Below are 24,090 nucleotides of genomic sequence, written 5' to 3'. Positions count from 1 at the left end.
CGGTGGCCTCCGCCGGGCAGACGGGACCCCAGCGCCCGGCCTCCCCGAGGACATGCGGCGCTGAGGAGCGGCGGACCCTTCGCGGCGGCGCCATGAACCTCCTGCCGTGTAACCCTCACGGCAACGGGCTGCTCTACGCCGGCTTCAACCAGGACCACGGTGAGGGCGCCCCTGCGCGCGCCCGGGCCCCGACCCGGCCTCTTCCCGGAGTCCCCGGATCGGGCCGGCCCCTCCCCCACGCTCCTCACCCGGCCAGGTCCCTTCCCGACGACCCTCTTCCCCCCCCCCCCGACTCAGCCGGGCCCCTCCCCCGAGGCCCCCCCCGTCCGGGCCCAACCGGCCCTCCCCGAACACCGGCCAGCTCGGCACGTTCCCACCCCGGACGCTCCTCACCGGGTCTGACCCCTCCCCCGACACCCTCCGACCCGGCCGGTCCCCTTCCCTCAAGTCCACCCCCCCCCCCCTTGACCTGGCCTCCCCTGAAGTCCCCGTCCCCACTGGCCCCCTCCCCGAGGCGGCACCCCGGGCGGGGGGGGGGTCGCTCCCCTCCGGACTTCCGTGGAGCTCCGGGCGGCGGCCGCACCCACTCGCTCAGGGCCCTGCGGGCTCCCACCGGCTTCGGCTACCCGGGGCTTTTCTCACGGCGCACACTGGGGTCTGCTTCGGAACTCCGCGCTTTTTCCCGCACTCGTTTAGGGTCTCCACGTAAGCGGTGGTGGCTCGACAACGCCTGCTTTCTTGTCCGCTGCGGGTTGGGCCTCTCGACGATTCTCGCGGCCCAGCGCCCCGGTCGGGCTGAGGTCGCCCTCGCCTTTCCGGTCCGATTACCGGGAGCGTGCCCGTGAGCTACCCCGGCGTGTCTTGCCGAGTGAAATCAAAGGACTTGGTTGTCGGGGAAGCCTTGGGGGGCGGGGCGGGAAACGCGCTTTCCTCCCGGTTTTGAGTCCAGCTGAGGCCTCCTGGGTGGTTTAAGCCAGCCCTGCAGCCGCGTCCGGGAAGGCCCGCAGGGTGCGGGCGGGAGGGGCGGGGAGGAACTCGATCCGAGGAGCTGCCCCCGCTGCGGAGCCAGGGTTTTGCCTCCGGGAGGAGCCGGGTGACAGCGGCCGCCCGGGGACACGCTCCTGAGGGCTTTTGCGTGGCAGCTTCGCAAGTTTTGTGTCTGAGGGGAACCCGAGAAAGTGTCGTAGGCCCCGTTTTTGGGAAACTCGATTTCAGTAGTTGGTGCTGCCTCGCTGCGGCCGGCGCGTGTTTACCTTGCGCCCCCGCCCTGCCCGGCGCTGAGGGTCAGGTCCGACCTGTCCACAGGTGTCGACTGTGGTGTCACAGGTGGGCGGTGGGAGTAGGCCCGAGATGTGTGTGGGAGGAGGGCGAGCTTGGTTGCGGCCTCTGAGCTTGTCGAGGGGTTCTTAGTGGTGGTGGCGGGGGTTGGTGGGAATCCGGCCTGTGAGCTCTGGAGGGGTTCTTGGTGGGGGGAGCCGGTCTCTGAGCTCGTGGAGGGGCTCTTGGGGGGAGCTGGCCTGTGAGCTTGTGGAGGGGTTCTTGGTGGGGGGGGGGAGCCGGTATCTGAGCTCGTGGAGGGGCTCTTGGGGGGAGCTGGCCTGTGAGCTTGTGGAGGGGTTCTTGGTGGGGGGGGAGCCGGTATCTGAGCTCGTGGAGGGGGTTCTTGGTGGGGGGAGCCGGTCTCTGAGCTCTTGGAGGATTTCTTGGGGGGGGGGTGGAGCCAGCCTGTGAGCTCATGGAGGGGTTCTTGGAGGGGGGGAGCTGGCCTGTGAGCTCGTGGAGGGGGTTTTGGGGGGGGGGGCCTGTGAGCTCGTGGAGGAGTTCTTGGTGGGGGGAGCCGGCTCTGAGCTCGTGGAGGGGTTCTTGAAGGGGGGAGCCGGCCTGTGAGCTTGTGGAGGGGTTCTTGGGGGGGGGAGCTGGCTCTGAGCTCATGGAGGGGTTCTTGGGGGGAGCTGGCCTGTGAGCTTGTGGAGGGGTTCTTGGAGGGGGGGAGCTGGCCTGTGAGCTCCTGGAAGGGTTTTTTTTGGGGGGGGGGAGCCGGCCTGTAAGCTCGTGGAGGGGTTCTTGGGGGGAGCTGGCCTGTGAGCTTGTGGAGGGGTTCTTGGTGGGGGGGAGCAGGCTCTGAGCTCGTGGAGGGGTTCTTAGGGGGAGCTGACCTGTGAGCTCGTAGGGGGATTCTTGGGGGGGAGCCGGCCTGTGAGCTTGTGGAGGGGTTCTTGGGGGGGGAGCCGGTATCTGAGCTCGTGAAGGGGGTTCTTGGGGGGGGGAGCTGGTCTCTGAGCTCGTGAGGGTGGGCTCTTGAGCTCGTGGAGGGGTTTTTTTTGGGGGGGGGAGCCGGCTTTGAGCTTGTGGAGGGGTTCTTGAGGAGGGAGCCGGCCTGTGAGCTTGTGGAGGGGTTCTTTGGTGGGGGGGAGCTGGTGTCTGAGCTCGTGGAGGGTTTTTTTTGGGGAGGAGCCAGCCTCTGAGCTTATGGAGGGGTTCTTGAGGGGGGAGCTGGCTCTGAGCTCGTGGAGGGGTTCTTGGAGGAGGTGGCAGGTGGATGGTGGGGGCGTGTGTGCTGTGGGCTGAGTGCTGGTTTCCAGCGGGCAGGACTGCCCGGATTGTGGAAGAACGTGTTCCCGAGGAACGAGGCGTGAGTTTGCGGTCAGGTGTCGGACGTTGGACAGTTATGTGGCTGGACGCTTTGGGGCTTGATTACCAGACGAGGCCAGTAGGGTTTTAATGGGTTTGGATAACCACCGAGAGCTCTGTACGGAATTAACAGTGATACAGCAACTCTTCAAAACCGTCTGCAGTGGAAAGAGTTGGTCCTCCAGTAGTGAGGGAGGGGAGAGGTAACTGTAAACACTTGTGCCGCGCCTTTCCTGTTTACAGAAGCAGGAAGGCCGGGTGACTTGAGGTCATTTAGTGCAAGAGGATCGTTCTTGCCCACTTGCCTTGCTGTGGGGTGAGGAGTTTGTGTGTTACGTTTCAGTATAGTAATTGAGACTCATGATACTGACTATTTAAGAAACCAGTGAAGTTTATAGTATTTTTATAAAGATTTCATCAAAGTTTTTTTTAACGTTTATTTATTTTTGAGAGAGAGATCGCGCGCGCACAAGAGGCAGAAAGAGGGAGACCGAGGATCCTAAGCAGGCTCTGCAGTGAGAGAGCAGAGCCGATGTGGGGCTGGAGCTCACCAACCATGAGATCATAACCGGAGCCAAAAAAGTCACTTAACTAACTCAGCCACCCAAGTGCCCCAAAAATTGTTTTTAAAATACAATTGTGGCTCTTAAAAGGATCTATTTCAGTTGCCTAAAAAATACCCTTTTGTAAACCCAGCTCATTTCATTGAACAGTTTGTAAGTAAAGTTAGTGTTTTTGAAAAAAATAAAAGCCTTACTCTTAAACTTCTGGTTATCTTCGGATTAATTCTCTATGATAAAAATTTATGCCAGATAATTGAGTTTATTACATTTTGTTTTTACTTATGCTGGTTTTTAACTTTTGCATAGCTTAAAAAAAATTTTTTTTTTCACCATTTTTTTATTTTTGGGACAGAGAGAGACAGAGCATGAACGGGGGAGGGGCAGAGAGAGAGGGAGACACAGAATCGGAAACAGGCTCCAGGCTGTGAGCCATCAGCCCAGAGCCCGACGTGGGGCTCGAACTCCCGGACCGCGAGATCGTGACCTGGCTGAAGTCGGACGCTTCACCGACTGCGCCACCCAGGCGCCCCTAAAAAATTTTTTTTTAATCTATGTTTGTTTTTGAGAGACAGAATGTGAACAGGGGAGGGGCAGAGAGAGAGGGAGACACAGAATCCGAAACGGGCTCCGCGCTGTCATCACAGAGCCCGATGGGGGGCTCGAACCTACAAACTGTGAGATCGTGACCTGAGCTGAAGTTGGATGTTTAACCAACTGAGCACCCCCCGCGCCCCTGAGTGTTTTTGTTTCAATATCTATCTTTTTAATGTTTATTTATTTATTTATTTATTTATTAATGTTTATTTTATTTTAGAGAGAGAGAGTGAGTGAGCAGGAGAGAAGCAGACACAGAATCCGAAGCAGGCTCCAGGCTCTGAGCTGTCAGCACAGAGCCCAGTGCGGGGCTCCAACCCATGAACTGTGAGATCATGACCTGAGCCGAAGTCAGGCGCTCAACTGACTGAGCCACCCAGGCGCCCCTACGTTTATTTATTTATTTAGAGCGAGAATACCAAGCAGGCTCTGTACTGCCAGTTCAGAGCTTGATGTGGGGCTCGATCTCATGAACTGCGAGATCTTGACCTGAACCAAAATCAAGAGTGGGTCATCCAACCGATTGAGCCACCCAGGCGCCCCCACGATTTTTTTTAAAGTTTATGTATTTTGAGGGACGGAGGGAGAGAGAGAGAGAGTGAGCGAGCTCAAATACAAATGGGGGAGGGGCAGAAGGAGAGAGAATCCCAAGCAGGCTCTGCAATGTCAGTACAGAGCCGAATAAGGGCTGGAACCCAGGGTGGTGACCTTAGCCGAAACTAAGAGTCCGACGCTTAACCGACTGATCCGTACAGTTACCCCTAATTTTCATTAAGCATTTTAAACTCTCATTGCAACTTTTGGCTTAGAAATCATTGTTTGTTTAATTTTCTTACGTGAAATATAGTTGACACACAGTGTTACATTCATTTCAGGTGAACAAGAAAACATTTTAAAAGGGCATTCATGATTTTAAATATTCGAACTTCTAAAGATAATTTGCACTGTGTTCTTCAAGACTCTTAAGTGTCGAGATGTACATTTCTTTTTTTTTTTAAACGTTTATTTATTTTTGAGACAGAGAGAGACAGAGCATGGACGGGGGAGGGTCAGAGAGAGGGAGACACAGAATCCGAAACAGGCTCCAGGCTCTGAGCTGTCAGCACAGAGCCCGACGCGGGGCTCGAACTCACGGACCGCGAGATCATGACCTGAGCCAAAGTCAGCCGCTCAACCGACTGAGCCACCCAGGCACCCCGAGATGTACATTTCTTTAAGTTGGCTGGCTATTTTTCTCTCTATTCCTTTGGGAAACACAAATGTTTGAGTATGTACCCTTGTCTACATAGAGCACTTGCTTCTGCCTGGACCTAGACCTGAGGCCACAGATTGACTTCCTTGGGCTACTTCACTGTGGTTACAGGAAATAGGGGTGTGTTTGCATGTGGGCTGTACGTAAGTAGTCTGTGCAGACACACCTCCGAGACATTACAGGTTTGGTCCCAGACCACTGCAGTAGAGGGACTGTTACAATAAAGTGAGTCAGATGAATATTTGATTTCCTAGTGCTTCTAAAAGTTATGTTTACACCATATTATAGTCTGTTCAGCGTGCAGTAGCATTATGTCTTAAAAAACCAATGTACATGCCTTAATTCAAAAGTATTTCACTGCTAAAAAATGCTAGCCGTCATCTGAGTTTTGGTGATTTGTAATCACTGGTCACAGGTCACCATCACAAATACAATAATGGAAAAATTCAAAATATTGCTAGAATTAGTAGAATGTGAAACTGAGACCTGAGCCAGCAAAGGTTGTGGAAAAATGGTGCTGACAGACTTGCTTGAGGCACGGTCACCACAGATCTTGGATTTGTGAGAAACGTAATGTCTGTGCAGCAAAATGAAACAAGGCGCGCCTGTCTATGGAAGAATGCCCTTCAGGGATCCCGACGCCTGTGTCTGCACCACTAGAGCTAACCCAAGGGTGTGTGGGGTCACCAGCTGTTGGGCTGATGGTTCCTCTCTGGGAAAGAGGCCTGTGAAGACAGCGAGGATGATGCCTGGCCTTCTCAGAGAGGGTTTCCAACTTTTGGTGTTCGGAATACTTTCCCTTCTAACTTTTTACTGAAGTATGCCGTACTTACAGAAAAGTGCACGTACCCTGTCTTCACCTGATGACTTTCCAAACTGAACCCAGCACCCAGGTTAAGAAACTGAACATACCTGAACATAATTGGACCATTAACGCCTGGCCATCCTTCCAGCCACTGGCTCAGTCTAACTTCCAGCCACTTAGATTAGTTTTGTCTCCGTACATCATTCTTGCTGATTTGTTTAAAAACACTTTTTTTAACGTTTGTTTATTTTTGGGGGAGAGAGGGGCAGTGCAAGCGGGGAAGGGGCAGAGAGAGAGAGAGAGAGAGGGAGACACACAATCTGAAGCAGCTCCAGATTCTGAGCTGTCAGCACAGAGCCCGACGCAGGGCTCAAACATATGAGTTGGGAGGTCATGACCTAAGCCAAAGTCGGATGCTTAAGCGACTAAGCCACCCAAACTCCCCTTATTCCTGACTTTTTTCTATTCAACATGCTGTTTGTGAGATATTTTCCACATTGCTGAGTATCGCTATAGATCATTCTCATTGATGCATAGTGTTTTTGTGTGTGTGAATATATCACAGTTAATTCAGTCCACCATTGAGGGGGGCATTTAGGTAGGTTCCCAGCTTCTGGCTATTAATGGTGTATGATCGCACTGCTGTGAACAGTCGAATGCATGCCTTTGGTGAACATATGTTGTCATTTCTGCAAGGTATATCTGCCAAGGAGCAGAGTTGACGACTGTAGCACCTGGCGCAAACAGCTTTCCAGAGCGGTTCTGCTGGTTTGCCGTCCACCGGGTTGAGAGTTCCCATGCCCTTACACCCACTAACTACTTGGTGTTTTCTACCACGTTGGCTGTTTTAGTTGGTGTTAATTGGACCATTAACAACCTGGTGTGTGATTTGGACTCACAGTGACCTTGACAGGATTTTAAGGGTTCAGCTTGTCTACAGGTGGGAGGAGGTCGTGGGAGACCTCAGGCCACCTTCTGGAAGTCCACGCCCCTGCTCCAGTCTGGAGTGTCCACGCTTGCTGGGATTCCCGCTTGCAGCTGTCCTTCGGGAGGCGTGGACTTTATTGTTCTGTCCTCGCCTCTCCAGGTCGACAGCACCGGAGACAAGTGTGCAGGATGGGGGAGGTCAGCGGTGAGTGTTAGCGAGAGGCAGGTGCCGTGGCGGCAGCTGGCCGACTTGTCATGGAACCAGGAGTTCAGGCGGAGCTGGCCTTCGGGAAGAAAGCCCTGTAGCAGGAGGTTGGAGGGACTCCGGAGGCTCTTTATCGTGTTAGATGAGAGACTGGAAACGTGCTAGGTTGTGCACGTCGTGTGTGTGCGCACGTGCGTGTGCGCACGGCCCTGAGGAAGATAGTTGTGGCGTGTGCAGACTGCGCCTGTGAGGTCAGAGCATCTGCGGGAGCTCTTAGGAACGGCTGCTCTCTCTGGACCCCTTGCTTTTGCCGGTTCGGTCCCAGTCCCAGGGCGCTTAGCTGGGACCCCTTTGAGATGATTAACCGGCCTTTCTCACACTTCAGGATGCTTTGCATGTGGGATGGAAAACGGATTCCGGGTCTATAACACTGATCCACTGAAAGAAAAAGAGAAGCAAGGTAAGGAGTGACTGACATTTCCTGGTTTCTCCTGTTTTCTAACCTTCAAAGAATCGACATTTCCCCTTACCGATGGGGGACGGGCTGGTTTGGGAGGTAGCTAGGAGGTTCTTGGCCCTGCGTCAGCCTGGATGGGGCTGTCCTCTTCTTTCTTCAAGTTGCCACTAGTGCCCAGCTCTGTGGGGCCAGGATCCAGCGGTGATGCACCGGGTGTGGCCTGACGCTGGTTTCTCTGGTGAATGTGAACTTTGAAACTCGTGTGTGTCTGCCCTGTCTTCAGTCCTTGCTGGCTGTCCTGAAGAGCACAGTGTGGTTGATGCGGGCTGTCTTCACTCGTCCTGCTGAACGTAAAATTGCAGACAGCTCACATGATGGTTGAATTCAGCACATGGGATGCCCAACTCTTTATTTTTAAAATTTATTTTATTTTATTTTTTAAAATGTTTATTTTTGAGAGAGAGAGAGAGAGAGAGAGAGAGAGCGCAAGCAGCGGGGGGGCAGAGAGAGAGGGAGACACAGAATCCAAAGCAGGCTCCCGGCTCTGAGCTGTCAGCTCAGCCTGATGTGGGGCTCGAACCCACAACCCGTGAGATCATGACCTGAGCTGAAGTCTGGCATTTAACCGACTGAGCCACCCAGGCGCCCTGATGCCTAACTGTTGATAAGCGACCACTTAGGAAATATTATCTGCAGCAATAAATTATAGTTGCTTCTGTTTACTTATTTCAGTGCCTTAAATTATGTTTTTGTGGAATACAAGTTTTCAGAAGCTTCTAAGTGAACTTAAATAGAATCAGGACTTCTATTGGTAATATTAAGATAATGGTCTTTTTACTATTTGACAGGAAAAAATGTTAATTTTACAGGTAGAGTTTTTTTTCAGTTTTTCTTCCCCCAGTGTATTTTTCTTAAGCTTTTGGTGTCTCCTGGTCTTTACTCGCTGGGAGAATCAAGCACTGCCGACAGATGAACAAATCTCGGACAAATCATAGAAAATGAGAAACATCCCTTTTTTTCCCTGCAGTTGGGGTTTTGGTTTTCGTTCATTGCAGATGCTAGATTTTTTGCCACTAGAACTGTTTCTTATTTGTAAGAGGAAGTTCCTGTATCCTGGTGCTCCACGAGGTAGCCCCCCTTCCATTTTCACAACTAATAACCCAACATCAAGGATTTCCAGAAATCTTTCCGGCAACGGAATCCCTTTGTCAAGTACAGTCTTTGTACGACTACGTTGCCATGTAAGACAGTAAGTGGTGCTTTATTGTCTAGGAGTTTATTTTATAAGCGGAGGTCTATGACTTTAATTTATTAGAGAAAGACAGTGTGGCTGGTAGGTAAGGGCTTAGATACCGGACCCTCCTTGTTGAGGTGGAATCTGGCTCTGCCCCCCTTACTAGGCGGCTGTGTGGCCTTGGGCAGGTGCCTCACCTTCTCCTGGCTTCACTTTCTTTGTGTGAAATCACGGTGGTAACTGTCTACTTTCTAAGGTTATTGTGAAGATCACTGAATTAGAAGGCTTAAGATACACAGAGGAGTGCCTTGCACACGTGTTTATTGCTGTGTAAGCTTGTGCTCATAATTTCTCAGCCCAGCAGTAGTGAGCTCTTGGAGAATGAATCCGCAAGAGGTCCAGGCCGGTGATGGGAGTCTCCTGACAGCCTTCCAAGTCTCTGACTTTTACTTACTTTTGGTTGCTTAGTGAATTAAGACAACTCTCCTTTGTGTGGATAAATAGTTACAAAGTACTTTGAAACAGTTTGACTTGCATATCTCAGGGTACCTTTTACTTAGAGTGACCCAGAAACTTGGAGTTCAAAGTTTCAAAGTTGAATCATTAGCAGTATATTGACAGCTGTCTCCTAATTGCTGAAACTTTTATAACAGATTCAGGATTTCTTATAAAAAGGTAGACAGGAACTATCTAAGAGTCTGAGTTCTAGAAGGGTTTGCTGTTGTCGTTCATGCTGACGGCATGTATCATTCCCTCTTGCTGTTCTGCTGAACTATGGGACAGCTTTTGGATGGTGCATCTTATTTATTTATTTATTAAAAAAAACTTTTTTGGGGTGCCTGGGTGGCTCAGGCGGTTGAGCGTCCGACTTCGGCTCAGGTCATGATCTCACAGTCTGTGAGTTCAAGCCCCGCATCGGGCTCCATGCTGACAGCTCAGAGCCTGGAGCCTGTTTTGGATTCTGTGTCTCCCTCTCTCTCTCTGACCCTCCCCCATTCATGCTCTTGTCTCTCTGTCTCAAAAATAAAACGTTAATAAAAAAAAAATTAAAAAAAACTTTTTTAGCGTTTATTTATTATTAAGAGAGACAGCGTGAGCATGGGAGGGGCAGAGAGAGGGGGAGACACAGAATCTGGAGCAGGCTCCAGGTTCCGAGCTGTCAGCACAGAGCCCGATGCAGGGCTTGAACCCACAAACCGCAAGATCATGACCTGAGCCAAAGTCAGACACTTAACTGACTGAGCCACCCAGGTGCCCCTATTATTTATTTTTAATGTTTGTTTGTTTTGAGAGAGAGAGAGTGCAAGCATGAGGGAGAGGCCGAGAGAGGAAGAGAGAAACCCAAGCAGACTCCATGCTGTCAATGCAGAGCCTGATGTGGGGCTCGAACTCACGAACTGTGAGATTATGACCTGAGCTGAAATCAAGAGTCTGATGCTTCACCAACTGAGCCACCCAGGCTCCCCTTCAAGGTGTATTTTAATGAAGCCACCCCACCCCTGTGCACTTGTCGGTTGGTCTGCTGTTACATTTCTGGCAACTTACAACTTAACAGAAAACAGGCTGGACCTTGTTCCTGTTTTATCTTGGTGGTTTCCTTTCCTCAATGAGGAGGAAGGAAGTGTGCCTGCATTTTAGTGGTCACACCCCCCCCCCCCCCCCTTTGGGGCTGTCGGCCTTACCTCCAGTGTGACTGGCACTGACTAGGTGAGACTGGCCCTGCCCTGGCCCTTCCAGGTGTGCCCACTGCTGGCAGGGACTGGGAGCTTTCCCCTCCCTCCGTCCCTCCCAGGCGTGTGTTGTAGGTGCTGCGTCTCACACCTGGAGTGGCGGGTTTGTGGCTCTGCTTCCTTCCGGGAAGGCCGTGGGGCCCCGGTGAGGGTGTTCATCATAATGCCGTGGGGTCCCAGTGTAGGACTCGGATTCACATCTGAGCGTATGCTAGAAAGAAGGTTCAAGAATGGTAAGTTTGGATAAAATGTGGTACCCAGTGAGTGATTTATAGAGACACGGAGTACTAGTGAAAAGTTACCTTCACTGTTCATTTGGAAACACAACTGTCCCGCAATGTGGAAATGATTGGAACCTGTACAGCTCATGCTTAGCGAGCTTGCACAGTCTGCAAGGTGGGCAGAGGGCTCAGAGGATTTCCCGTCTGCAGTGCCACCCGCTGTTCCCTCCCTGTGACCAGTGTTCACACATGTGATGTTGGCAGCCATAAGTGGGGAAGTAGAGAGGAGACAGAGACCTAGAAAGAACACCACGTGCCTGAGGTGGAGTGCAGGTGAGGGCTGCTTGTGTTTGGGCCCCGTGGGTGGTGGTCAGATGCCTTCCAGTGTCTGCTGCTACACTGGGGCTGGGGGTACAGTCGTGAATAGGAGTGTGACCCACCAAGCATCTGGGAATAAGAGGTGACCTGTTGTGCACAATTCCCGACGTTACCCAGTCCAGCAGCCTGCCTGACCTGACAGTGTGTTGGGGCCTTAATCCTTGCTTTTGTCTAATGTCACAGAAGTTCACATGGACTTCGTGCTCATGTGGTCACCCCAGCACGTCCCGAGATGAACGGCCTAGAGGGAAACGGGAGGCACGGGAAGTGGAGGGGGGTGAACCGATTACCATGAGGGGGTGTTAGCAAGTTAGCGTCTAGCTTTGCTGAAGGCGTGGAGAAGCAGACCTTTCCATGACCTTACTTCATAACCTTAACGGTACAGTTTAAGTTGGTAGGATCTTTTTGTAGGGTAATTTAGCCAGATGTGTTCATTTCACATATTTGACTCATTAATTATACCTAAAGGATTTTATCTGAAGGGGAAAAATTAGAAAAAAGACACCAGATGCTTGTATAAATATATTACAGTTAACCCTGAACAACACGGTTAGGGGTGATGACACACACACACCCCACTCCCCCCTATAATCGAAAATTTGTATGTGACTTTTGACCCCCCAAAAAACTTAACTGATAATAGTCTACTGTTGACCAGCAGCCTTACTGGTAACATAAAGTCAATTTAACACATATTTTGTACGTTATATGCATCCTGCACTGTATTCATACAGTAAAGCTAGAGAAAAGAAAATGTTAACTGAGAAAATCGTAAGAAGGGCTCAGTCAGTAGAGCATCCAACTCTTGATCTCACGATCATGAGTTTGATCCCCACATTGGCTGTAGACATCACTTAAATAAATAAAACTTAAAAAAAGAAAATCATGAGAGAAAATACATTTACAGTATCTGTATTTATAAAAAAAAAAAATCTGCACATAAGTGGACCCATGCAGTTCAATCCCATGTTGCTCAGCATCAAGTAGATAGTTCGTGCTTTCTAGGGTTTCTACGAGGCCTTGAACTTTACAAGAGTGAGCTGACGAGCTTAGGAATCATCTTGAAAAGCCATGACTGAGCAGGTAGAAGGTGATCTTGTGTTAACTTCTGACTTTCAGAGGCTCTGATTCCTCACTTGCCCTTTGCTGTGCCCTCACGGTGCCAGGAGCTCCAGTCCTTGCTGACCAGAGTGGAGAGCTGGAGAGAACTGGATGGGCTGGTTGTGTTCTGTAATACAAACGGTCCAGGGGCGCCTGGGTGGCTCAGTCGGTTGAGCGTCTGACTTCAGCTCAGGTCATGATCTCGCAGTTTGTGAGTTCAGGCCCCGTGTCGGGCTCTGTGCTGACAGCTCAGAACCTGGAGCCTGCTTCGGATCCCATGTCTCCCTCTCTCTCTGTCCCTCCCCCACTAGTGCTCTATTTCTATCAAAAATAAACGTAAAAAAAAAAAAATGGTCCAGAGTGGGGTTTGCTTCTGTGAGCCCCAGACTCTCAGCAGGTCCCCATCGCCTTCCCTGAGCGAGCGTTGTTCGTCCTCTTCTGTTGTGGAGGAGTTCTGAAACTCTGCTGGCAGTTTCCTCTTCATGTAATTCACAGACATTTTTGAGCATTTGAGACTTCAGTGGAAGAGGTGTTTAAAGCGGTAAACTGCTTTTGTATTAAAGCAATTAGTGTGTTTTCTTAGAGCTTAGATGTCTTGCTGCCCCTTAAAATACGAGTTTAGACATTTCATACATTTTGGTGCATTGGCTTGTTAGGGTGCTGTGTGCTCCGCACTTAGAGCAGAAGCGTGGCTCATGGGGACCGGCTGCGGAGAGGAGTCCAAAGCCCCCGGCTCGCTCCCTGTCCCCACCAGCCACCCATCTGGTCGCTGACAGCAGTCAGAGATCTCTGCACAGACACATACAGTCAGATATGTAAATGCCGACTGCGACATCTGCACCGTTTACTTATCTCTTTTTAAATTGTAAGATCCACATACTAACTTGTTTTTACTATCATTTCAGAATTTCTAGAAGGAGGAGTCGGCCATGTTGAAATGTTGTTTCGCTGCAACTATTTAGCCTTAGTCGGTGGTGGGAAAAAGCCAAAATACCCTCCTAACAAAGGTAAAGTGGTTGTGTGCTTCCTAACCATGCCTCACGTGTAGTGATGTCTGGAACTGTCTAGAACATCTTTGTGTTTGTGGCTATGTTTGCTCTTCCCTGGTAGCCTGTGAAGTATGAAGGACTGGTCGCTAACAAGAATCATCTAGAAAGAGTGAGTCTTGTCTCCGCCACTTCCAGGGGAGGTGTGTGACAAGGGTCACTTGTTCTCATCAACAAAAAGCACATGCTTGTTGATTAACGTCGGCTAAATATGTACGGTCGTGCTGTGCCTCTGGACCCCATTTTGTTCAGAGCATTCAGCTGTGGGTTGGTATCCTAAATGTTACGAGTTCTTTTTAAAGCAAAGTGTAGTAAGGTTATTTTTCCTACAAAGAGCCATTGACTCACAGAAACATTGATTTTGTTGCCATGTAGAACAAAAACCACCTTGGCCCTTGGCTCTAGGTTGAAGGGGGGTGTTTTGATGTGTGTGTAAACCTGTGTGTATATGTGTGTGTGTGTAAGTCTGTGTGTGTATGTAAACCTGTGTGTGTGTGTGCGCGTGTGCGCAAAGAAATGGGAGTGTGAAAGTCTGGCTTTAAAGTTTATTTTTGAGAGACAGAGACAGAGACAGAGCACAAGTGGGGGAGGGGCAGAGAGAGAGGGAGACACAGAATCCGAAGCAGGCTCCAGGCTCTGAGCAGTCAGCATAGGTGATGAGAACCTGACCTGAGCCGACGTCAGACGTCCAACCGACTGAGCCACCCAGGCGCCCTGTGAAATTTTGAGTAAAATTTAAATTTACTTTTTGTAGAGTGCTGAAGGCATTTTTTAAAAAAGAACTTGGTCTGTTTACGCTTTTGTAAGATTAAGAATTTTTTGTCAATAATGTCAAAATTACTTCCTGAATTTACTCTTAATACTTTAATAGTTACATATTAAGACACATGGTGTTAAAACGTGAAGGATGTTTGTGAAACACAGTAAGACAGGACTGGAGCAGACTGGTGGCCACAGTGTGACCGGGAGAGTTCTAGCTGAGACTGCACGGTGCTTGCTGTTCAGGCAGATCAGGGAGGCTTTTTTTGCTTTTTTGAGTCAGGAGCTCGGAGGATGGAAGAAGAACTCCAGAATTAGTGGATGTACCTTTTGCTGTCAGGAACTATATTAAAAGACAGACATGCAAAATCCTGCACAGAACATTTCAGATTTCTGGCACACCAGGAAGGCAGCTCACAACCCTTGGAGGCCGTGGGGAATTGAACGTCAACCCAGGTCTTTGGATTTTTCTCACTGCTCAGGGCATTGGGTCTGGTCACTTTCCTTTTGTGAGTGAGAAATCAAGCTGCTGGCCCTAGGCCTTTCTCATGCTGTTTCCAGAAAAATTTTTTTTAACTTTGTTTTATTTATTTATTTTTGATAGAGAGCACAAGCAGGGGAGGGGCAGAGAGAGAGAGAGAGGACCCCAAGCAGGCTCTGCACCGTCAGCACAGAGCCCAATGTGGGGCTCAACCCACGAACCTCGAGATCATGGTCTGAGCCGAAATCAAGAGTCAAACGCTCAACCAATGAAGCCGCTGAGGCACCCTGAGAAATTTCTGAAAATAGAGTTCATGTGGATTTGTGACACCCTTGATGTGGCTCATCTTTGGGTTCTGTCTGGTTTGGGCCAGAGGCTTTTTGGTGTTAGGTTGCAGACCAGGGAAAGTTGACTTTTGACCTGCTTTATGAGTTCAAGAGTAGACATGCCCTTTTCCCAGGAGGCTGTTCTTTCAGTGAGGTGAGTCCATTGACTGAGCTTCTGTCCCACTTAACGTGCTGCTGCTTCGTTGCCCTTTGAGGAGGAGCCCACTGTCAGGATTTGTTAAATGAAGGGATTTACCAATCCAAGATGGTATTTGAAAGGAGTAAGAACAGAAATCTGCTTCAGTTTTGAATGGTTAGTTTTGGTTTTGTTTTTTTTTTTATTTTTTTTTAATGTTTATTTTTGAGACAGAGAGAGAGAGAGACAGAGCATGAATGGGGGAGGGGCAGAGAGAGAGGGAGACACAGAATCGGAAGCAGGCTCCAGGCTCTGAGCCATCAGCCCAGAGCCTGACGCGGGGCTCGAACTCACGAACCGTGAGATCGTGACCTGAGCTGAAGTCGGATGCTCAACCGACTGAGCCACCCAGGCGCCCCATTGAATGGTTAGTTTTAACCTCTTCATTAGTGAATAATTTGACGAAAGTTTGGTAGTTCTACGTTTTCTACGTTCAAGTTTTCTCTTGATTTGAAATTGAGGTTACTGAGTCCCTTTGGCAAAACTTCTGTGTGAATTCCACCTCCAGGACGCGAGCTGGCCATGGTGTCAGAACCTCGGGGGAGACATTCCTTCCCTTCCACTCTTGGCCCGCCCGTGACCTACTGAGAAAGCTTACTTTCCCTCACCTCACACCCTTCCTAGACAGCTTTGCAAGAGACCAATGGAGGAGATGGAGACTGTCTGTGTACCCCCACCTCTTCCCCGGCACAGGGCTGGCTGCTCTCTGTCTCCTCAGAGGTCTGGACGTGTCCTTGGCCCTGGGGATGCAGATGGCTAGTACATCATAAAGCACCGCGGCGTGAGAAGAAGCAGGCACGGTGGGGTGGGGGTGAGAGAAATCCCTGGCCCTGCTTTTTTATCTGTTCAAACTGAAGCCTTTCTCTTCTTGATTCAGGTGTGTGTCTAGCACCTGAGCAGTAACTGTGGGTGGGCTTGCTTTTGGCTCAGTCCAGTGGAACCGAGGGTGGGGGAAGTTCACCTGGAAACTAGGCGCGGTTGGCAGAGGAGGTGTGTGTGCGTGTCTGTGCGTACATGTGCATGTGTGCGTGCGTGTCTGTGTGCGTACGTGTACACAAGGGCGGGGGAGGGAGATCGGCTGCAGGGGGTGGTGTGGAGCCAGCCGGGTACTGGAAGGGAAGGGGTGGGGGGTGCGTGAACACCCTGCTACCAGAGACAGCGTGGCGAGTGGTGGAGCGCAGGCGTCCGGCCGTGTGTGACCGGCACCAGGAGAGCGGCACGTCCACCTGCTCGGAGATGAATGAGGGGGAAGGACCCCTTCAGAGTGCCCTCCCTTTATTGGTGTACCCATAAGTTCTCTCTGAAATTTCAGTGATGATCTGGGATGACCTGAAAAAGAAGACTGTTATTGAAATAGAGTTTTCTACAGAAGTCAAAGCAGTCAAACTGCGGCGAGATCGGTAGGTTTGCTAAGTTTTAAAAGTGGATTAGTTGCTTTCTCTGGAAACGTCTAAAATGCTTCACACTGAAGGAAAAAGTGTGTTTAGGAAAACGTCGTCTTCAGATGTGATGATGGTAGTTCATGACCAAAGGACGTAGGGTTATTTGTGTTGCTGCAAAGAAGGTGTGAGTTTTATGGGTTTCCAGGGCTGGCATAGAAGCGGTTTGTCAGTGGACAAAGCCGGCAGTCCCCGGTGGCGCTCAGGCCTTCAGAGACCTGTCCCCGTCCAGCATGTTCCCACTGGGAACCAGGGGGAGCCTGGACTTGCCCCCTTCTGAGTCCAGCTTTTCCAAAGGCTGCCTCAGTAAATGTCCCCTTTGAAGGTAAAGGAAAATTGGGAGACTCCCCAGTGAGAAGGTGACGTTGATCTTACCTGTTGGAAGTCGCTTCTCTGAGCTGTTGTCCTCGTGGCCCTCAGGAGAACAGAGAAGTTCTTACTGGAGTTTCATTAATTTGGATCTTAATGTGGTATGATTCGTATCCTCAGTGTGGGAGGGCAGAGGTGCCGAACAAAGTGAATGCAATAGCGACGGTCAGACCTGGACTCTTAGGTTTGTGACCTCCAGGAATGTTGGTCTCTAGGGCCCTTTAATAATGCGAATACTGGAGCCAAATAGGGATCTTTCCAACATTTTAAATTGTCAAGACAGATCTAAGAGCGTATAGAGAAATGATTTCTGCCCTGTGATTGCTACTTGGTTCTTACTCTGGGTGAAATATTATCCAAAAATGTCTTTAAATCTCAGAAAGGTCCGTTGGGCAGCCTGCAGCCAGGTAGGAGGCCCTCGTTCGTCAGCGCCTGCCACACCCCTCGGTGCTCACTGGTGACCTCCAAAGATGACACCTGCAAGGGGTTCTGATTCAAGAGGGATACTTTTGTACGTGGTGTTTGTTCTAAGCTTCAAAATGATAAGAACAGAAGTCACAGGATGCTTGAGTTTCACTTTTGGGAATAGGAATCTTGATTGTTTTTTTCTTTCCAGAATTGTGGTTGTCTTGGACTCCATGATTAAGGTGTTTACATTTACACATAATCCCCATCAGTTGCATGTCTTTGAAACCTGCTATAACCCTAAAGGTAAGAAATTCAGAGTCAGCGATGGGAATTGGCTTCTTCACGTTCCGTCCAGGTGGACGCAGACCTGTGCTTGGTGCCCTGTCCTCCGGCCGGTCTTTATTTGAGTGGCATTGCTCTGGTGAGATGGGTCCTGAGGCACATCGGGCGAACCCTGACGGACACAGGCTCCTCTTTTTTTCCTTCTTCACCCTTTCCCTCGGTCCACTCCACCTCCTGGAAGGCTCTCCCGGCCACGTGCTCACTCCAGAGACTGGCCTGGTAGGCAGTGCCTCTGAGACCCTCTTGTATCACAGTCATGGGGCAGGGGAGTGGGGGGAGTGGAGGTTGAGGGATTTTTTCACGGTCCTTGTCAGCCATTCAGGAGCTCCTTGGTGGGCCACGGTTTTGGGGTTTTACTGAGTTCTGAGGGACTTTCTTCCCTCCTTTGTTTTGGAGCAGGGATTACAGGTGACTGACTTTGCTATTCGTTATAGCATCTTAATTTCTTCTTAAAATTTTTAGGTTTTTTAAATTCTAGCTTTATTGAGGTCTAATATACGCAAAACTCATTCATTTTTTTTAATGTTTATTTATTTTTGAGAGGGGAGGGTGCGGAGGGAGACAGAGAATTGCAAGCAGGCTCCGCGCCATCAGCACAGAGCCTGACATGGGGCTCGATCTCACAAACCTGGGGATCATGACCTGAGACAAAATCAAGAGTCAGGTGCTTAACCGACTGAACCACATGGTCGCCCCTAAAGCTCACTCATTTCAAGTTTATTATTTGGTAATATTTAGTCATTGTAATCACTTGTGTAACTACCACCAGAGTGCAGACAAACCGGTACCGTCACCCAAAAGCTTTTGTTCAGGCAGTCCCCTTGCCCACCTGTCCTTCCAGTTGTGCCTTTTCAGATGTGCTTGGTGTCTTACGGTACTTTTTGGATGTCTCCATGTGTTCAGTAGATATGCTTGTTTTCCTTGCTAAGTAACATTCCATAGTGTGGACATCCCAGATTGTTTATCCACACCAGTGTTTTGGCTGTTACGGACGGAAGTTGCTGTGAGTATTCACGTACGAGTCTTTGCGTGGAGGTAGAGTTTTATTTCTCTTGGCTAAATACTGAAGAGCACTGTGGCGGGGTCCCGCTGTAGTTACGGTCTGGCTGTGTCTTCTGGTGTCCCCACTGGTGATCCAGGAGAGCTCCAGCTGGAGCAGGCCTTGCCTCGGCACGGCACGTGTGTCTGTGTCCCTCTTTGTAACCTGGGGCTGGTAATGGTGTCTCCCGCGGTGTCCTCTACATTTCTCTGAGGACGGTGATGTGGCTTATCGCCATTCTGGTATCTTTTATGAGGGGTCTTCACTTCCTCTCCTCACCATCTGAGTTGTAGTTCTCTGTATGTTCTAGATAAGGCTCTTTGTTACCACTTCTGCAGATAACTTCAGCTGGTCTGTGGTTTTGTGCAAAACAAAGGTTTTCATTTACATGTTCTTCTAGGAACTTTAGATCTTAAGTTACATCTTTAATCCATTTTTTGTGTATGGCATGAGGCACAGGCCCAGATTTGTATTTTTCGATGTGAATATCCAGTTTCTAGTGCCATTTGTTAAGAAGACTTTTTTTTTGTTACGTAAGTGTAAGATTTTTCTGGATTCTTTATTCTGTTCCAGTGGTATGTCTTTAAGCCAGTACCATACTGCTTTGATTTCTGCAGCTCTAAAATAATTCTTAAAATTAGGTAGTGTAAGTTTTCCGATTTTGTTCTTGTTTTACAAGAAAATTTGGCTACTCTTTGGCCTTGCTGTTCCTTATAACTTTCAGTATCACCTTTCTTCAGGAAGCCTGCAGAGGCTCTAATTGTGACCACGCGACCCTGCAGGGGGGGACGTAGGTTGTGGCTGTGACCGCAGTAGATCAGATCAGGCTCTCTCCGTCTGTCAGACCTTTGGTTTTCTTTTACATCGTGTTGCAGTGTCTCATACAGGCACTGTTAAACTTATCCCCAAGTTTTTTGGTTGTTTTATGCAATTGTTAATGGAGGTTTTGGATTTCACAGTTTTGTATGTCAGTAGCAGACATTTGACAGAGTTTATTCAAGAACAAGTTCAGCAGATGTTTCCAGTTAAGAGGCGGCCTCACAGGAGTTACTTTTGTCTTCTGATACACCCTTTACAGTGAAAAGATTTTGTGATTCTGATATAAATGGAAACCCATAGAGAAGTCTTACTGTTTTTTCTTGAGAGCTACAGGGCAGAGAGCAAGTTTTATTTGGGGAAAGTGGTGGCTTTTAGAGTCATGAGTCCCTGATGGGTTTTCTCCGTCTCCGATCAGGCCTCTGCGTCCTGTGCCCCAACAGCAACAACTCCCTCCTGGCCTTCCCAGGCACCCACACGGGCCACGTGCAGCTCGTGGACCTGGCCAGCACCGAGAAGCCACCCGTGGACATTCCTGCCCACGAGGGCGTCCTGAGCTGCATTGCTCTCAACCTGCAGGGAACAAGAATTGCAACCGCATCTGAGAAAGTAAGCGTGTGTCCCTTCCTGATGGAGCCGAGTGCCTGCCGCAGCGGCCCTTGCACTCCGGGGACCTGACTCGTGGGCCCCGCCGAAAATTGGCCCTTCCCTGTGCGTTCTCGGCCACCTCTCTCAGGAATCACGTTGCAGTTGAAAAGCCTTTTACTTGGTGAAGCCTCCTCTGTTTGGCAGCAGTTAGCGTTAGTTTTTCCAGCTGGCCACGGGAGTCCTGGTGAGGATGGCATCTCCAGGCACAGCACTGACCGCTCCAGGAGCAGGTCAGCCTGGCTGTGGCAGTCGCTTAGGCATCTGCCAGGGCGGGAGATGCGGGGGGTTGGTGGAGGGCTGGTGCCCAGGGGGCTGGCTCCTACCCGGTGCTCTCGGGCTGGACAGCTACCAACGAATTCTCCAGCAGGACAGAGGGAGCCGGTTGAGTTTTACATGTGGGGGGGTTTGGGAAGGGCTTGTATGGGCTGATGGGTTTGTGAGTATGATACTCGTCTCAAAAAACTAAAAAGTTGTGAATGACAATAAAACGCTTCGCTGTTTTTCAAAGGGGACCCTTATAAGAATATTTGATACTTCATCAGGGCATTTGATCCAGGAACTGCGAAGAGGATCCCAAGCAGCTAATATTTATTGGTAAGAAGGCCCATCACTGCCCGGGGTCGACCTCATCGATACGGGGCCTGTGTGGCTGAGGGAGTCAGGACTAAAGCCCATCACTGCTCCGGCTTCTCTCTAGGATAAGCTGTGGTCTTTTAAGGCAAACACCGGAGCCCTTGTTAGCTCCCCTGTAGTCACTTGGGCGCCCTGTGGTGTTGGTGGCACTGCGGTGGCAGTCCCCCGCGTGGGTGGTTCTTTCTTTGCATTTGTGGCCTTGGCAGGTGCTGAGCAGCATTCGGGTCTGTGAGATAAACATGGACTTCTTACATGAACTCAGGGCGTGTGTCCATGCAGCCCCGCGGTGGCGGGCCCTCCTGTCTGCTCTCACGGCCCTTCCAGCCGGCGGGGGGGGGCTCAGGGTGGGTTTACGGGAAGCCCCTTCCCCTCCCTGTCACCCAAGGAGGGGCCCAGCTGTGGCACGCTGGGTGGTCCCACGGAGAGCACCGGGGCAGGGGTGGCGGGTGGGGGTGCTGGTGCTTCACATTGCTCTCCAGAATTCATTCCGGAAGGCTCAAGGCACCAGCTCGCGTGCTGTGGCGCTGTGGTTGGGGCCGGGCTCTGCTGCATCCACACGAAACCAGAGCTTCATCTGATTTCTCTGCAGCATCAACTTCAATCCGGATGCGTCCCTCATCTGCGTGTCCAGTGACCACGGCACAGTGCACATTTTTGCTGCCGAAGATCCAAAAAGGAATAAACAGTCCAGGTAGGTTTCCCAGAGCTGAAAGGACTGGTCCCTCCCTCAGGCACATTCGGAACGAAGCCTCGATCCACCACCCACCTGACACCCCGAGAGTCAGTGCGGGCCACGTGCACACGGGTACAGCATAGGGCTGTAAGTGCATTTTTCTGGAGGATTTTCTTTTCTCTGGCTTACTTTATTGTGAGAATACAGTAATACACAAACGTACAAATCGTGTTAATTGACTTACTTGTTATCGGTAAGGCTTCTGGTCGCCAGTAGGCTCTGAGTTAAATTTTGTGGGAGTCAGAAGTTATACCCGGGATTCCGACTGCTGGGGGCTGGTGTCCCTAACCCGCTCACTGTTCAAGTGTCCGCAGTACCTGATGCTAAAAGGGACATCGCTGCTTGCTTGTCTTTAGCTGCTTAGTGTGTGACCAGGATCCAGTCACCTTTCCTGTGGTTTAGAACTCGGACCTGCGCCCTGGCGGCTATTGTCACATTCAGCAAATCCGTTTAGTGGCCGCAGACACCTGCACCTTCTGGTGCTGATGGTTTCCGGGTTTATCTTAAGCCGTTGGGAAGCGCTTAGTTTTTTCATGCGAGAAGTAAAACTAAAAGGAAAAGTAGAATTTAAAGTATCTGGGTTCAGGCTGTATGGGAGCCATGTTTCACCTTCGTCATGGAAACATAACTGCCTTTTCTCTCCTCCCTTTTCTGTGTCCCCTCACCTCCTAGTCTGGCCTCAGCCAGTTTCCTTCCAAAGTACTTCAGTTCCAAGTGGAGTTTTTCCAAGTTTCAGGTTCCCTCAGGCTCTCCGTGCATCTGTGCCTTTGGAACAGAGCCAAATGCCGTCATCGGTAAGTGGTCCTTGGCGCTGGCTGGCCCGTGCTCGCTCTCCTGGGGCGCAGGGGTCCCACTCAGGGTCTGCACAGCTGTGTAGGGGGACACCAGCCCCCTGCCCTCTAGGGTTTCCCAGGAAGATGTGGGGGCAAGGTTTTCCCCCTCCGCACATAAGTGGGAAACACAAACCACCCTAGAGCAGGTTGGGTTCCTGGCCACGTGTGTGCTCAGCCAGGAACGGGGTCCCTTGTCGCCCACAGTCACCCTGAGCGGCTGCTCAGAGCAGGGCCGTTCACAGTTCCTCTCAGTGAGGTCTGTTTGCTTTGAACTTTGAGGGAAGAAACACATGAGTAAAACGGTCTCCTTCTGTCTCAGCGATTTGTGCAGACGGCAGCTACTACAAATTCCTATTCAACCCCAAGGGGGAGTGCATCCGGGACGTCTACGCGCAGTTTCTAGAAATGACCGATGACAAGCTGTGACTCTCCGTCAGGAGTGCAATCAACAGCCACGGCCGACCGCCGCCAAAGCGCTGAGTGTGCCCTTCAGACTCCCGGGGCTGGTGCCGGCGGCAGGACTGCCCGGGGACCTTGGTCCTGAAGCCATTCTGTGGTTGTCTGTTTTCCTGAGCAGGGCTTCCCATTTCCAGTATTAAAGAAGGAATAATCATCGAGGCAGCGTAGACACTCACGTGGCTGTGAGCAGCCCGGGCCCGGCTGCTGGCCTGTTTCCTTTAGTTCAGCTGTGATGCTTTCGTGCTTCCGCCGCGCCCCCCGCCTCTTCCCCCCGTGCACCTGGGGGCTCCGTACACACATAGGGACTGGGTTGAGAAAACGGTGGACAAATCGAAATTTGTTTTGGCAACAGATTCCATCATTTTTACTGAGTCTGTAGCGGGGAAATGAGCAACTGTGTAAATGTTAGTTCTTACATTACAACCAGATTTTTCAGTAGAGTAATAATACCAGCAGCTTGCCTTAGAAAAGGAGAAGGGGATTCCTTCTCCTGTCTGAACACGAAGAGACACAGCCGTGTTGGAGAACACAGGGTGGGCATCTCCCTGTGAGCCCGCGTCCTGGTCTCCGTGCCTGTCGTGAGCCTGTGGCGTGGCTGTGCGCGTGCTTGTGCCCGCGTCCCTGTCTTTCTGTCGGGATGGAGGCAGGAGCAGCGCACTCTGTGTGCCCTGCGGTCTCCTGAGTGTCCCTCTTGTGTGTCGGGAGCAGTAACGTGTAGACTTTCAGAATCAGTCCCCGAGAAAAGCGTCACGGAATCCGGAGGAGGTGGAGGGAAGCGTTGGGCATCTGGGCAAAGCAGGCCTCGTCTGGGCGGGAGCAGGAGACCCTGGCCGTCGCCTCGGGTCGGTCGGTCGGTCGTTGGGGAGAGTAGCAGTACACTAACAGGAAGGAAAGGCACGCGGTACCGTTTTCTAACGTGGTAACTAACACAGGTTATGGGCTCTATGTTGTTAGTACTCCCAGAAGTATGTATTTAATTTGCTGAAATTCCCTTTCAAGAAACCTAACTTCACGGTTTTGATTTCAGGTAGCAAACGTCTGCGGGAGCAGCTCTCTGTTCTGCCTGTTCTTTTACTGTCATGTAATCAACTAACTTTGTATGTGGGTTTCAGTGTAAAGTATGCATGTTATACTTTTGTGTGTATTTAATCATGAAATTTAATTTTGCACTTATTTGTAATGTTTCTTTTAAATAAAAGTGACTAATTTTGTCGTACTCTGTATCCGTCAAGGGAAAAGAACTGTATGTTACAAACCCAGAACCATCGTTTTAGAATCGGCCTCCGCTGCCTGTCGCGGGGCGGCCCTGTGTGTGAGCTCCCGCCTGGGGAGCAGAGGGGAAGGGAGGTGTTCATTAGCGGTTTTTATCGTCTGGTAGGCAAGCTGAGCCCACCGTGGCAGTGGCGAGCGGGACTCCCTCTCCGAGAGGCGCCTGCGTCCCGTCGGGTGCGTGGTCAGTGTGGTG

General features: G+C 50.7%; 1 protein-coding gene across 2 annotated transcripts; it reads left to right on the top strand.

The window, feature by feature from the left end:
• The first annotated feature begins 24 nt into the window (after window positions 1–24).
• Window positions 25–23,841, top strand: WDR45B (WD repeat domain 45B). Of its 2 annotated transcripts, XM_027052185.2 has the most exons (10): window positions 25–159; window positions 7,363–7,437; window positions 13,004–13,105; window positions 16,219–16,306; window positions 17,331–17,425; window positions 19,738–19,928; window positions 20,476–20,561; window positions 21,190–21,291; window positions 22,006–22,127; window positions 22,486–23,841. In XM_027052185.2, exons 1-10 carry the CDS (start codon window positions 93–95, stop codon window positions 22,590–22,592), a joined length of 1,035 nt encoding a protein of 344 aa, XP_026907986.1. In that variant the 5' UTR covers window positions 25–92; the 3' UTR covers window positions 22,593–23,841. The 2 variants fall into 2 exon arrangements, with proteins under 2 accessions (XP_026907986.1, XP_026907988.1); XM_027052187.2 differs by lacking the exons at window positions 16,219–16,306; window positions 17,331–17,425.
• Window positions 23,842–24,090: the final 249 nt, after the last annotated feature.

This window comes from Acinonyx jubatus, chromosome E1 (assembly GCF_027475565.1).
Source record: "Acinonyx jubatus isolate Ajub_Pintada_27869175 chromosome E1, VMU_Ajub_asm_v1.0, whole genome shotgun sequence".
NCBI classification, from domain to species: domain Eukaryota; kingdom Metazoa; phylum Chordata; class Mammalia; order Carnivora; family Felidae; genus Acinonyx; species Acinonyx jubatus.
Note: the sequence above shows the minus strand (reverse complement) of the source record. Positions and strands in the feature narration are given on the sequence as shown.

Coding starts and splice junctions, on each gene's coding strand:
- WDR45B (XM_027052185.2), top strand. CDS start 93: ATGAACCTCCTGCCGTGTAACCCTCACGGCAACGGGCTGCTCTACGCC. Junction 7,438..13,003: donor GAAAGAAAAAGAGAAGCAAG/GTAAGGAGTGAC, acceptor CTATCATTTCAG/AATTTCTAGAAGGAGGAGTC. Junction 17,426..19,737: donor AACCTGCTATAACCCTAAAG/GTAAGAAATTCA, acceptor GTCTCCGATCAG/GCCTCTGCGTCCTGTGCCCC.